The sequence below is a fragment of the Mauremys mutica genome, chromosome 2 (assembly GCF_020497125.1).
Source record: "Mauremys mutica isolate MM-2020 ecotype Southern chromosome 2, ASM2049712v1, whole genome shotgun sequence".
Classification (NCBI taxonomy): Eukaryota; Metazoa; Chordata; order Testudines; family Geoemydidae; genus Mauremys; species Mauremys mutica.
In genome coordinates, this window is record NC_059073.1 from 47780653 (window position 1) to 47796388 (window position 15736).

The 15736-nt window shown below is 45.8% G+C and overlaps 1 protein-coding gene across 2 annotated transcripts in view; it reads left to right on the forward strand.

The window, feature by feature from the left end:
* Positions 1–4733, forward strand: part of PIP4P2 (phosphatidylinositol-4,5-bisphosphate 4-phosphatase 2) — a 59600-nt gene extending 54867 nt beyond the window's left edge. For both annotated transcript variants that reach the window (XM_045006191.1, XM_045006190.1), the window contains exon 7: positions 3216–4733. In XM_045006191.1, the coding sequence (XP_044862126.1) occupies positions 3216–3359 (144 nt within the window). In that variant the 3' untranslated portion in view covers positions 3360–4733. The remainder of the gene's footprint in view (positions 1–3215) is intronic.
* The last annotated feature ends 11003 nt before the right edge of the window (positions 4734–15736 follow it).

Genomic DNA, 15736 nt, shown 5'->3' on the forward strand with positions numbered 1-15736 from the left:
GCCCAGTACTGAAGTTAGCTTTACCAGCCTATAATTGGCGGGATCACCTCTGAAGCCTTTTTAAAAAATTGGTGCCACCTTAGCCATCTTCCTATCTTGTACAGAAGTGATTTAAATGGTAGGTTATATACCACAGTTAGCAGTTCTGCAATTTCACATTTGAGTTCTTCAGAACTCTTGCGTGAATACCATCTGGTTTTGTTGACTTATTACTGTTTCATTTATCAATTTCTTCCAAAACCTCCTCTAATGACACCTCAATCTGGGACACATCCTCAGATTTGTCCCCTAAAAAGAATGGCTAAGGTTTGCTAATCTCCCTCAGATCCTCAGCTGTGAAGACTGATGCAAAGAATTCATTTAGGTTCTCCACAATGGCCTTATCGTCCTTGAGTGCTTCTTTAGCATCTCAGTTGTCCAGCCTGATTTTGATTCCTTCTCTTACTTCAACAAATTTACATTTTGTCATTTATAATCCTGTGATTCTCAGACCAGAATTATTTTAGGAATCTAGATGCAAGTTATAGAAGGAAATATAGAAAGAAGTGTTTTTCCACTTCTTGTGAAGTTCCCAACTTTTTCCTGAAGTGGTTTGACCCAGCAAATGTTGTTTTGATTCTGTGGCTTCACTGATGAATTGTGCTTTTAGCTATTTAAGAATCAATAGTTAATTGGCGTTAACTAATAGTTATCCCAAGTCCCATGAACTAGGTTAACTCTTGAGTTATTCCATGACTAGGTCTACTATAGCACAGAGCCTGGCCATATCCCTCCGCCTTGGCTAGCACATTATTGACATTTGCTTTTATTGTCAGATTTTTATGCCTTCTTAGGGTCTCCTTATCCAAGTTCCTTAATTTAATATTTATGATTTCTACTTCCTTCAAGCTCAGATGCAGCACAGGTGACCTGCCACCTTTTTGGATCCTCTGTTTTGGATTTTGAGTCTGCAAAGGCTTCTCCAAACAATCAAACTTGTATTTCCTGTGCAGAAGTGTCCTGCTAGCCTCTGCGGTCAGCTCAGCAGTCTCACTCTGCTAGCCTTGTTGGCTCCTGCCACTGAGAAAGGCAGCAGAAGGGCTGGTGCAGTTTGAGTGGGGACTAGCAGCACAACATAGTTCCAGCCTGCTCTCCCTAGCAATGGTGGAAAGGGAGGGGAAGAATTCTGAGTCCAGGGATGGATTTTTTTTTAGTCTAGAGAGTTGCATAGGGTGTATTCTCATCCTGAGAGTGTCATGTCAGAGAGGGCTCGGGAGGTGAGGGGGAAGAAATGTGGTGCTGAGCTGTGGAGAGGTTAAGTAGGAAGAGGAACAATTTTCAGCTTGAGGGCATCGGGCTGGGACAGGAAGGCTTCTGAGTAATAGGAGGGCTGAAGAGAGTTATGGGAGATTGAGTCAGGAGGGAGATGGGAAGTTTGAGAGCAAGGGAAAATGAGGCTGGCTGGTATGTGGATGGGAAGGATGGAAGGGTAACAGCTAGATGTTGGGAGAATTAGTAGTATGAGACAACAGTATGGTCACAGAAAGATACTGTCTCCTCCCCTGCTGCTGTCTTCTATAAAGCTTCCAGGTTTTCATCCTGATATGGGGATGGTGCTTTTTTGTTCCCATTTCCTTACCAAATTCCCTTTTCTCTCACTCTGATGCTTTCCTGTGACACCCCAATTGCAGTGTTCCAGTTTTCTCCTTGAAAATCTGACCCACCTGCTGGGATGATGGGATATAGATTTATACCAGGGTTCGGCAACTTCTGGCACGCAGCTCACCAGGGTAAGCACCCTGGCAGGCCGGGCCAGTTTGTTTACCTGCCAAATCCACAGATTCGGCCGATCGCGGCTCCCACTGGCCACAGTTTGCCACTCCAGGCCAATGGGAGCGGCAGGAAGCGGCGCGGGCCGAGGGATGTGCTGGCAGATGCTTCCTGCCGCCCCCATTGGCCTGGAGCGGTGAACCACGGCCAGTGGGAGCCGTGATTGACCGAACCTGCGGATGTGGCAGGTAAACAAACTGGCCTGGCCTGCCAGTGTGCTTACCCTGGGAAGCCACGTGCAAGAGGTTGCTGACCCCTGATTTATACTGTAATCTCACCACTTACTGTGGATACCAACCTCCATTACTTTTCAGCCAGAAAATCTCCCGTTAAGTGTTGGCCCAAATCTTGGCTTCTCAGAGTGAAACATTCCATTTGTAAACCAGACCAGAAATCATAATTCAAACTCCCCTTTCCATCTGAGATCCAGGGCCGTAAAAGGTTTCTTTCCGTCTGCCATTTCAGCCCCAAATGGGGAGGATTTCTTCTGTTATCTCCCATTTACAAGGCATCCTCTCAGGAACATGGGTTCTGTTTCAAGCATCCTGTAGCTATGTATCAAATTCCTGAAGCTTCTCTCCCCTTCCTGTATACTTACCTATGACTACCCTAACACCCTGAAACCTGTACCTCAATCCACACACGACTGGGGAAAAAAACAACCTTATCCTCTCCCCGACCACCTATTTACCCTCCAATCTCAAGAGCTGAACACAAACATCTGGCACGCTACAGTTCATATTGTCACCAGTGAAATGGGAATGTTTCTCCCATTTTTGCCAATAGAGGTTGGTGCTGCTATATAGTATCACTGTAAATATCTTCCAGTCTTCTAGGGGTGAAGACTGAGGAGAGCCCCTTAGCAACCAAACTGCTGCGTTTCCATTACATGGTGGGGAAGAGAGGTTTGGGAACATAGTCTACATTCTTGTACCCATGTCTCCAGCCTGCAGAACAGTAATGGAACCTCTGTAGTCAATACTGCAGCCTTAGAATGACAGCAACCCCACAACTACATACTGCGGTGCAAGGAGCCCCCTGCACAGGAGTTGAATTTTGTCTCTCTGAGCTTACTGACACCCTTAACTTGCACAGTATAACTGCCCTGGTTCTGTGATGGGCCTTTTGCATCCTCAGATGAGTAGTGGAGGACTGGCCTGTAGTGGAGGGAGTGAAAGTAAGAAACTATATATGGAGTTTAAAGGCAATTTCTTTGAGTTTTGGTACAATTTTAAATATTGGCATCGTTGACTTGAAATAAAAAAAATATCTTCATGGAACTAAAAAAAAAGGTACTGTGACCCTTGACAGTGTCTAAGTTTAATATGTTTCTCTAAAAACACTTTTTTCCCCTCTCAAATTGCTTAGACTATTGTGTTGCTGACATTTGTTTTTCTTTTTTTTAGGTTGGTACGCAAGATTTTGCCAGGCGTTTCCATGCAACATATGTTTCTTGGGCTATTGCTTATCTCTTAGGCTTGATCTGCCTTATTCGAGCCTGTTACTGGGGAGCCATAAAAGTTAGTTATCCAGAGCACAGTTTTGCATAGACTTATAATGGTAGGTTACAGCAGGTGAAAAAGTCTAATGATTCTGGATGCTACATGTTGGACATTTTTAAAACTTTTCCTTTAAGGATTCCATTCTGTTACAAGTAGTTTTAAGACTGGGGATCTTTTAAGAACAAATGTTCATTGCACTACATTATATGCAAAATAGTTTGTTTTGCTGCTAGATTCCCAAGCTCTGAATACTAAAGCTTTGTTTACATGTTCATGCACCTGTCTTAAAGGTATTGTTGAATTTAATTCCAACAAACAGTATTAAATTTTACGTTTCCTTTTTATTATGTTAAGATCAGTCTGTGCCATTGTTTGGGTGTCAGTAAGTAGTCAAAAGCAACAGGTGTTTATAAGTGTTTCTACAGTAACTTCATATTTGTACTTACGTTTTCATTAAAACTGTATTAAAGTGGCTTGCTTTAAAATCTAAGCAATAAGCAATTTGCTTGAACTGCTTACTGTAACTTTTACCTAAGATCATAACGACCTTATTCAGGAAGTGAAATTTACGAGTGTACTTTTGAAGACTGACACTGTTGCTAGAGAGTCAACATTTGTAAACACTGTATGCTTTCAGGTTTTCAGGTAGAGAGATGCAATATTTTGGTAATCCAGTTAGAAACAGAAATGTCAGTTTATCCAATGTTGGAATTCAACTTGGATATTTTTTTTTTCAAGGATCCTGGGACTTGTTAATGTTTCTTTTTTTACAGGCAAATCCTAAAAGCCACGTTTGGATTTATGGAACTTTGCTCTGGTTGTTTGTGTGAGTTCCTTTACAGGGTCGAAGGGAAGTGTTTCATATGACTTGTTTTATAATACTTAGGTGTAATTTAGCTGAAAATAGGGTGATGATGGGTTACCTCTTACTTTCATCTGATCATCATAAACTTTTCCTGTTGGGAGAATTTTTCATTGGTCACTACAAAAGGAGATACTTATGTAATATGAAAATGAGTAAACTGTTACTCTGATCATTCCTTCAAAATACAGCTGGTCAATTTGATATTGGCAATTCATTCAAGAGAATACGGAAACTGAAACCAGTTAAATTTTCTAATGATGTATTCACAAAGGGTTAAGGGACCAGTTCTTGCACTGCCCATCTTTACAGTTTTAAACTAGTTTTTTGCTAAATTTAGAAGGAATGTCCTGAGCTCTTTAGAAGACAGTAGTCTGTAGATAATGGGGTTGGGGTAAATTAATGTGGATGTTCCAGGGATACGTATATTATTTTAAATTATCTATCTTCCTGTTAGGACAAAGTGACATTCAGATGAGGATTTGGAGCACAATAAATGTATTCTTCAAATTGTAAATGACATGTCTTTGTATGATGACAAATGTACAAAAGCAGTAGCTCAGGATTAAAATGTACCTTTTAAAATAAACTAATAAAGATTATTATTCAAAGTTAATACCCTTTCCTTCTGTGTAAAGGCTGCATATGCTCCTAATTAGAAGAGTTTGACCAAATGGCATGGGAGCAGTATAGATGTCTTTTACAGGAAGCATGTGGTCAATCCCTTACCTGTGAGTGCTAGTCTCAAGAACAGAGGATCAGGCCTCTAAAAGAATTGGTACAAGCAAACTAGAAAACCATTCTTGTGAAAGGAAGCATCTAGCTGCTGTGGGGCCAGGTAGAAGTTAAGTAACTTGCTTCTAATAGATCAGTTACAATGCCATTAGGCATTTGAGACAGCTGTCAAAACTTCCTGCAACTTCCTATGACAGGTTCCATCCCAGCTCACAAAACATTATTAAATTAATAATAAAATAATAATCTATTGGCCCCTGTGTGGATACATTGATATGATCAAAATAAATTTTGTTTGGTACTTTTCACTTGTGATATTTGGAATTCCTGATAAACTTTTCAAAATATCTTGCAATCAGATTAGTTTTTCTTTTCAGAAACTTCATAAGAAGACACTAGTGGTCAGCTCTCTAGCAGTCTGACTTGTTTTCCAATGTTTGTTGTGGTGTATTTAGGGATAATTTATATTCCCTTTGAGATCAGTGGGAATTGAGCCAGTAGAAGCTGGATAAGGCCTCAGTGTAACATATTTCTATAAAAATAAATAACGAACGGTTAGTTTATTTTATTCAGTATTAATGCACTTGTTCTAACAAAACTCTGTCACTGTATCTATTCGCTTCAAAGTTCCTGGGAAATCCTGCCCTAAACTTAAATACAATCTAGTAGGAGAACTTTTTCAGGGTTGGTTTTTTTAAAGTGATTAACATATTTTGTTCTTTTTTCCTGTGCTCCCTGATGTGCATCTGATGTAGCCTATTATGCATAGCAATAAAGGACCTTTACAATTCACAGGAAAATTTTCTTTCTAAACAGAACATGTGTGTTTTGCCCATGCGTGAAAAATGTGACACTTCCCCTGCAGAAATGGACTGAAATGTTGGTCTGAATAGGGCATCTAATAATTTCCAACTTTCAGTTTTTAAAACATTTTTACAGTGATTGAAAACTCTTGTAACGTGTTTAATTGTGATCTTTGTACGAATTGCATTTTTTTTGGTGCTATTTCCCTTCCATATTGTCCTGGATTAGTCTTTATTTAAAATAAAAAGGGAGCATTTCTAGAAATCTGGGCACTTGATTGCTGGAAGGTATCTTTGTTGCCACAAGATCAGAGATCACATTGGCTTTCCATTTGCTTTCTTTTTATGTAAGGCAATTGTTTAGTAATCAGTCTATAAAACTTACACTCTCTGGCTCCTAAAGGATGGATATTAACCTTAAGGAAACAGGCACAGGTTCTACCTGCTACAGAACGTGACTGCTGGTCTTCTCCATAGCTTGGGCTGCTACGAGCACCTCTGTCCTGTGTTAGTGTTTCCTCTGGCTACCTGTTAGCTTCTAATGACAGTTTAAGCACTTGATCCTAATGTTCAAAACAATTAACATCATGTCCCAGATATATTAAAGACTGAATCTATTAATTACTATGACAGCTGTGCTCTGCTGGGCCAGTGCAGACAACAAAGGCCAGGATGTATTGTGGGAGATAAAGCATGGCCGTTTGAGGGGATCCAGCAATGGAACAGATTTCCAGAGGAGATGAGGTAAATCTGGAGTCTGACGGCCTTTAGGAAATGTTGCAAAACCTTCCCCTTTGAAAAAGCCTTTCCACCCTAAGGCCTGGTCTACACTAGGACTTTAATTCGAATTTAGCAGCGTTAATTCGAATTAACCGCGCACCCGTCCACACCATGAAGCCATTTAATTCGACATAGAGGGCTCTTTAGTTCGAATTCTGTACTCCTCCCCGACGAGGGGAGTAGCGCTAAATTCGACATGGCTATGTCGAATTAGGCTAGGTGTGGATGCAAATCTAACTTAGTAGCTCCGGGAGCTATCCCACAGTACACCACTCTGTTGACGCTCTGGACAGCAGTCCGAGCTTGGATGCTCTGACCAGCCACACAGGAAATGACCCGGGAAAATTTGAATTCCTTTTCCTGTCTGGGCACTTTGAATCTCATGTCCTGGTTGGACATCGGGGCGAGCTCAGCAGCACCGGCAACGATGCAGAGCTCTCCAGCAGAGGAGTCCAGGCAATCCCAGAATAGAAAGAGGTCCCCAGCATGGACTGACCGGGAAGTCTTGGATCTGATCGGTGTGTGGGGCGATGTGTCTGTGCTTTCGGAGCTGCGCTCCAACAAACGGAATGCAAAGACCTACGAGAAGGTCTCCAAAGCCATGACAGACAGAGGATACAGCCGGGATGCAATGCAGTGCCGTGTGAAAGTCAAGGAGCTGAGACAAGGCTACCATAAAATCAAAGCGGCAAACGGACGCTCCGGAGCCCAGCCCCAGACATGCCGCTTCTACGAGGCACTGCATGCCATTCTCGGTGGGTCTGCCACCACTGCCCCACCAGTGTGCGTGGACTCTGACGAAGGGATAGTGTCGACGGCCAGTTCCTCGTCGATGTTCGCAGATGGGGAAGATGAGGAAGGAGATGAGGAGGGAGAGGCAGTCGATAGCGCTTACAACGCTGATTTCCCCGACAGCCAGGATCTCTTCATCACCCTCACTGAGATCCCCTACCAACCCTCCGCAGCCGTTACCACGGACCCTGAATCAGGAGAAGGATCAGTGGGTAAGTGCTTTAAACATGTTAACATTTATTTCTTAAAAGAACAGGAAAATAGACTAGGCGAACAGAAGATCTATATACAGGGGAATGGAACAGGCATCTTCCGCGGAGATCTCCAGGAAGCTCTCCTGGAGGTAGTCGAAAAGCCTATGTAGGAGGTTCCTGGGGAGAACTGGCTTATTGGGTGCTCCGAGGTAGCACACTTTTCCGCGCCACGTTCTCAGCTGGTACTCCGGGACCAGTGCCTTGACGGGCATCGCAGCATAGGGCCCTGGCTTGTGCTGGCTTTCATTCAGCATGCGCTCTCTCTCTCTCTGTGACACCCTCCTCAGGGTGATCTCGCGCGCAGACTCCTGCATGTAAGTAGAGTAATTTGTGTACTATTAGTATTGGTAGTGCTTCACTGTTCCTTAGAACAACAAGAAGCGTCACTTTAGAGCCACGTGCTGGAGGCTACAGAGTGGCAGCATACAGGGATCTTTTCCAAGGGAAAACCGCGAGGGGGTGGAACAGGGGCAGAGTTTATGCTTTCAGGATTGCCTGCAGCAAGAGGACAGAGCTGGACATTGACTTTTAAGCAGCCAAAAGCCTTTGGCTTACCATGCCTGGCTGCTCCACGGATTCAGCTTTCCTGCCCCGCTTGTCTGGTCTGCAGTGCAATACCCCAGGCAATGAAAGCGAATGCAGAGAAATCGAACTTTCCCTGAGTGAGTGAGCATGAGATAGGTGCTGTCCATGGTCTGGTTCACAGACAATGAGTAGACTACGTTTCATTTTTGAGAAAATGTATCTTTGTAAGCAATTCACTCCCTTTTCCCCATCACACAGCTGCAACAGTATCCCGACCTGCTCCACCATGCCCCTCACAGAGGCTGGCGCAGATTAGGCGGCGTAAGAAAAGGACACAGGACGAGATGTTTGCTGAACTTATGGGCTGCTCCAGAGCAGAGGCGGACCAGCAGAGCCAGTGGAGGGAGAACCTCACACAGCAGCAGCGCTCACACAGCGAACGGGAGGACAGATGGCGTCAGGAGGACCAGCAGGCGACTCAAACGCTGCTTGGACTACTGAGGGAGCAAACGGACATGCTCAGGCGCCTTGTCGATGTTCTGCAGGACCGCAGGCAGGAGGACAGAGCCCCCCTGCACTGTGTCTGCAACCGCCCTCCCCCGCCACACACTCCAATACCCACCTCACCCAGAATAACAAGAAGGAGGGGCACCAAGGGCCGTGAAAACTGTCACTGCACCACAGCGGACTGCTAAATTACCCAAAAGTTCACAGTCCCTAGATTTTGAAAAGTTCTTACCTGTACTGTGTTGTCGAGTATTAAAAGTAGTTTGCTGTTAATTACTGTTTCTGTCATGTTTGTTTGCTGAAGACTTTCTGTGAAGGGGGGGGAGGGGTTTGTTAATTGCATAGGACAGCCACCATTACCAGGGTACAGACATGGGGGCAGGATCAACAGCAGGTTACTCACTGAGTGCAGTCACTAGGCACCCTGGTCAGTCTGTGAGGTGTTTTTAATGTTCTGTTCATAGGCGGCAGGTGCCCTGCTTCAGGTATACTTGGAGGTGGGTCTCTACCCCGGCCCTGCCTGGATCGGGCCCTAGCCCACGCGGGTCTCCCCCCGCCCCATCAATTCCCTGCCTGGAGCAGGTCCCAGCGCCCACCTGCCACCCCTCCCCCGGCGTGTCGTCTCCCCCCTCCCCCCGCGCTGCGTCCCTACCTGACAGTAGAGCGGCTACCGGCACAAATGCTGTCTGCTGCCCCAGGGTCCTAGCGCCTGCCATCCACAAATGGCAAGGCAGGTTGCCCTCACCCTGCCCTTCTACCGTAGCCCTGAGCCTCTACAATGCCCCAAACCCTCAGCCCCAGCCACAGCCCGCAACCCCTACGCCTCCTCCCCCTTCCCACACACCCCTCACCCCTTCCTACGCCCCCACCCCCAGCCCAGAGGCTGCACCCAAACTCCGTCCCTCACCCCTTCCTGCACACCCACCTGTAACCGTCCTCCCCCCAGAGACCGCTGTAGGAGCAGTAGCCTATCATTCCTAGAGTCTAGAAGCGGTCTCTACATCACTGCACACCCTACCCACCACAGTCCGCATCCCTGTTTCAACCCTTTAACGCGAAATCATTATTAAAGAAAAGGTTTTTAAATAACAATGCTCCATTAACTTTATTTTTACACGTGTGTTGGAAGGGGGCAAACGGGGTGAACGGGGTATGAAACTGCAGAGGAGAGTCAACAGTAACTGGGTAAAGAAACAGGGGCAGGTTCAGCTTCTCTGTAAAGCAACTGGACAGTCATAGGTTACCCTGCTCTCTGAGGAACCTAGCTTTCAAAGCCTCCCGGATGCACAGCGCTTCCCGCTGGAATCTTCTAATGGCACGGGTGTCTGGCTGAGCGTAATCAGCAGCCAGGCGATTTGCCTCAACCTCCCATCCCGCCATAAAGGTCTCCCCCTTGCTCTCACAGAGATTGTGGAGCACACAGCAAGCTGCAACAACAATGGGGATATTGTTTTCGCTGAGATCCGAGCGAGTGAGTAAGCTCCTCCATCTCCCCTTGAGACGTCCGAAAGCACACTCCACCACCATTCTGCACTTGCTCAGCCGGTAGTTGAAGAGTTCCTTCTCACTGTCCAAGGCGCCTGTATAGGGCTTCATGAGCCAGGGCATTAGGGGTAGGCTGGGTCCCCGAGGATCACTGTAGGCATCTGCAAATCCCCAACAGTTATTTTGTGGTCCGGGAAGAAACTACCTGCCTGGAGGCGTTTAAACAGACCAGAGTTCCTGAACACACGCGCGTCATGAACCTTGCTCGGCCACCCGACGTTGATGTTGGTAAAGCGTCCCCTATGGTCCACCAGTGCTTGCAGCACCATTGAAAAGTAGCCCTTTTGGTTAATGTACTGGCTGGCCTGGTGGTCCGGTCCCAGGATAGGGATGAGAGTCCCACCTATAGCCCCACCGCAGTTTGGGAATCCCATCGCGGCGAAGCCAGCTATAACGACCTGGACGTTTCCCAGGGTCACTACCTGCGAGAGCAGGAGTTCAACGATTGCGTTGGCTACTTGCATCACAGCAACCCCCACGGTAGATTTGCCCACGCCAAAGTGGTTCGCTACTGACCGGTAGCTGTCTGGTGTGGCAAGTTTCCAGAGGGCTATGGCCACTCGCTTCTGCACAGTCAGGGCTGCTTGCATCCGGGTGTCCTTGCGCTTCAGGGCAGGGGACAGCAAGTCACAGAGTTCAAGGAAAGTGCCCTTACGCATCCTGAAGTTTCGCAGCCACTGTGATTCATCCCAGACCTGCAGCACTATGCGGTCCCACCAGTCTGTGCTTGTTTCCCGGGCCCAGAATCGCCGTCCCATAGCATGAACATGACCCAGTGCCACCATGATCTCCACAGCGCGGCGTACCGTGCTTTCTGAGAGGTCTGTGCCAGTTTGAGACTTCATGTCCTCACCGCGCTGCCGTTGTCTCCTCGCCCGATTTCTCAGCATCTGACTGTTGAAGAGGTGTACGATAAGGTGCGAGGAGTTGACAACGGCCATAAGTGCAGCGATGATTGCAGCGGGCTCCATGATCGCAGTGGAGTGCTGTGGCGTCCGAGCTGTCACTTATAACAGGAAAAGTGCGCGAACTGATTTCCCGCCGGCGGGAGTGACGGTTGAATGCTGACAGTTACCAAGGACCACCCTTGACACAGTTTTCCCCCCAGCAGGCATTGGGGGCTATACCCAGAATTCCAATGGGCAGCGGGGAGTGCGGGGACTGTGGGATAGCTTCCCACAGTGCACCGCTTCCAAAGTCGACGCTTGCCCCGTTAATGTGGACTCACAAAGTAAAATTAGTGTCCTTAGTGTGGATACACAAATTCGACTTCGTAAGGTCGATTCCACAAATTCGACTTAAGTTGATTCGAAATAGTCTTGTAGTGTAGACATACCCTAAGAATGACACAACACTGACACCCACTTCTACCCTATGACCCTACTGAAAAAAGTAAATGAAGATCTAAGAAACCCTACCCCGAGTAGAGGTTTTACCCTCAGAAGGCAAAAGTGACAGTCTCCATGGAGTCTGCTAGGGACATCGCTGTTGCTATTGATATTACATGGAAGGTGCTCAAATATTACAATGAGTGGCTTTATAAAACCTGTAAGCAGGTAGGTAAAAACCCTACGACTAGAGAGAGGCTGAGAGAAAGTTTCCATTTTCCATATTCCTCTCATTCTCTGTCTGCTCATTGCTTTTAAACATCGGTACTTACTATAGTGTGAGGGCAAAGTAAACTGATTCTATGTATTCATTACCGTAACTCCTCACTTACAGTCATCCCGGTTAACTTTGTTTCGTTGTTACGTTGCTGATCAATTAGGGAACATGCTCATTTAAAGTTGTGCAATGCTCCCTTATAACATTTGGGAGCCACCTACTTTGTCCACTGCTTGCAGAAAGAGCAGCCTGTTGGAACTAGCTAGTGAGGGCTTGGAATCAGGGTAGACCGGCAACCCCCCATCAGCTCCCCTAAATTCCCTGTGTGGCAGCCGCCCAGCAGGCTATCAATTGCTGGGCAATTCAGCTGTTCTTCCCCCCACTGCCATGTGCTGCTCCTGACCTCTGCCCTGGAGCTGCTCCTGGGAGCCTCCTGCTTGCTCTGCCGGGGGGTGGGAGGGAGAGGCAAGGTGGGAGCGTGGCCAGAGGAGGAGCCAAGGGGTGGGGGCGCCTTTTTTATGTTTACTCCCCCTACACTTAGAACCTGGTTACGCCACTGCACAGGGGGAGACCAGATTTCACGGTCCATGATGCGTTTTTCATGAATTTGGTAGGGCCCTACCTATGGGCTTTATTACTTTTTTTAAAACTTTCCTTAAGACAAAGTTAAGGTAAAATATTAACATACTGCATCGTACATTACTTATTACTTATTCAGGATCAGGTTAATGTTCAGAGAACCTGGCCTCAGATTGGCTTGCTGGCTGGGGAGCCCTCTTCTTCTGAGTGTGCTAGAAAGGGTGACCAGATTTTGAAATATCTATCCTCTTTTTGGAGCGACTCTTGTGTGCACATGTGGTGTGAAAGCTTTTCCATTAGACAGACAGTCCATATTTTACTATACCACAATTCTGCAGAAGTCGTCACATTTTTCCAATAATGTGCAATGCAAAGTTTTTAACTCTGAATAATAGGGTTTCTAATGGAAGTGCTGACAGACCTGTAGCTACATGGTGGCTGCTGAATGTCCCAATGAATATGTGATTGAAGTCACGGAAAAAAATCAATGTATATTTTAATATTTCCTATTTAAAAATGAGAGAGTGATCAGTTTTTTCGGACATACTTTTTTCTCTTTTTTCCCCCTTTTAGAATAGGCAAGACAATCCTAAAGTCCTTTCAATAGCACAAAATCACTTGCACAGTTTTATGGCAGCATACCTCCAATGAATTCAGTGTGGTTACTTTTGATTTATTCCAGTGTGGGAATAGAATCAGGCACATCCTCTTATTTTTTGCCATTTAAGAGACCACATTGACTTTGTACTTCCAAGCTTGTCCTCAGTATTCCAAGGAAGACCCTAACTATACATTTTGCTACTAGTGATTTTTTTGATTATGTAAAACAAAGGATTTTAGGGTTCTCTTGTTTATTTACAAAATACAATTATTTGTATTTTTCCCTATGATGGTAGTGCATAGAGATCCCAACTAATTGGGGCCACTGTGACTTTGCAGCTGGGTAGGCAGCTACTACCCCTTATTCCTTTCTCCCTTTTTGTATACTCTGCCTCTTGTGAGCTGCTTTGTTCCTGGCTCTGTCAGTGTTCCAATGCAGTGGATTGAGGCATAAGAAGGGAGCCAGAGAGCAGCTGGCTCTTGGCCAGGGTAACCAAATAGTCAAAATGAAAAATTGAGACAGAGGTGCTGTCTTGAGGTACTGGTAGTGCTCTGGTTAGCTACACTGCTGTGCTATGGTGACACAAAGAGCTGACTGGGCACAAGAAAGTCATGGCTGCATTGGAGCAGAAGCTCTATGGCTTCTCTCTCACTTCCACCTGTAAGTTCAGCTCTAGAAGGAAATCACAAGTCCCACAATGCACTGGACTTCCCATGCTGCTGTTTTGTACCTCCATGATGCTTTGCACCTCTGGAACAATACACCTGACAGGAGGGCTGCTGCTATTTGACAGTAACTAAGGGCTAGATTCACAGAGGTATTTAGGTACCTCACCCCCAGATGTAAGTGCTAAAATTCCTGTTTTTAAGTGACACTGCAATTTGCAAAACTCCTGCTCTGCTGCTGCCTAACCCTGTAGTTGCCTAAACTTGCTCAGCACCTATGGTTTTGCAGTAGAAGTTCCCTGGGCCTCTGGATGTGCATTGCAGCCTCGTTCTAGCCTAAGCCCTAGAGCAATTCACAAACCGGGGGAAGACAGGCGCTTCTCTACCTACCTTGCTTGGGTGGCCTGATTCACTAGGCAGGTGCAGAGGCTGCCTAACTCCATATGAAGTAGCTGGGAGGCAGGTGGATCAGGGACTTGAACCGGGGGTCTCCCACATCCCAAGTGAGTACCCTAACCACTGGGTTGAAAATTAGGCAGGGAGGTTGTCATCCTCCTCTCTCCCCGCCCCATGCTCCAGCTTCTTGCAAGAAATGCTTTAGGCGCCTAACTCCAGGAGAGGGTTCACAGCTGAGAATCACAAGCAGAGATGGGCACTTCCCTGCAGCCAGTACTTAGGCACCTATCTCTGTGAATGGGTTTGGGCTCAACACACACTCCTCGTGCTGGCATCTCCCATGGGCTAGTTTGGTAGCTCCCAGCCTACTGTGCTGGCTTTTGTGAGTCGCAGTCTAAGGCGCCTATTTTTTCCATTTGTTGTAAAGGGGGCCTAGCTGTCTTATTCAAGCTTTGTGGCTCACAGCGTTGGTCCTGTGGTTTTGCTAGGCACCTAAAAATTAGGCATTGCGATGCTCAGTTCTAAGTTCCTTTGTGAATCTAGCCCTAACTTGCCATGTACAGGTTGTAGATGTAGTTATGCAGCTCTCTGCTGCCTGTGGTGGGGCTAAAATGCCATAGAGGAGCTCCTCCCTGCTCCACCCTTGGGCCTACTCTTTCTCTTGCACCCTAAGTACCATAAGGCCCAGCCTCCAAAGTGCACCAATTGGGAGGGACTCCCTACAGTAGTATGAGATGGGGTAGAGACGCTGCGGTAGAGAAGTTGTCCCTGTTCCTTGCTTGGCCAGCCAGACACAACCAGCTCCGCATCTCTTTTGCTCATGGAAGCGATAGACGTTATCTTGCCCTTAGATTCCCTCTCCCCGCCCCTCAATATAATATCTTGATATAAATGAAACAATAGCTCTGGAGTAATAAGAGTATTTTAAATGTCTCTTATGTGCTTTCTCTTTACTGCCTGTTTTATGCCGCACATCACCACCTTCTTCTTTGGTATGTTAACCTGGTTCTGGGAGGTTGACTTGTGCTGCAAGAGATAACACTTCCAGTCAGCAACTGACAGCAGTATCATCTTGTGTGTCACTAAGAAAATTATGAATATGGTGGTAAGGGTAATAGTATTGTAGTGATAAAGGAATAAAACGTATTTTAAAATCCTTTGAAATGTTTTTATTGTATGCAATTGGCATGAATTGGGAAGTGTATATATTGTACAGTGCTTGTGTACAGCTTGGGAATATAAAAATTGAGGCAATAACTTACTTACTAGAGGAAGGTTACTAGAAGCAAAAGAAACATTTTTTCTTGTAGTCTGATAGTTTAGCATGACACGGTGTGAAATCATAGAAATGTAGGACTGAAAGGGACCTTGAAAGGGCATCTAGTCCAGTCCCCTACATTGAGGCAAGCCTAAGTATTATCTAGACCATCCCTGACAGGTGTTTGGTAACCTGTTCTTAAAAACCTCCAGTGATGGAGATTCCACAACCTCCCTAGGTAATTTGTTCCAATGCCTAACTGTCCTGACAGTTAGGAAGTTTTTCCTAATGTCTAACACAAATCTCACTTGCTGCAATTTAAGGCCATTATTTCTTGTCCTGTCCTCAGTGGATAAACAGAACAATTTATCACACTTCTTTTTATAACATTTTACATACTTAGACTGTTATGTCCCCCCATCATCTTCTCTTCTCCAGAAGAGACAAATGCTGTTTTTTCAATCTTTCCTCGTGGATCATGTTTTCTAGACCTTTAATCATTTTTGTTGCTCTCCTCT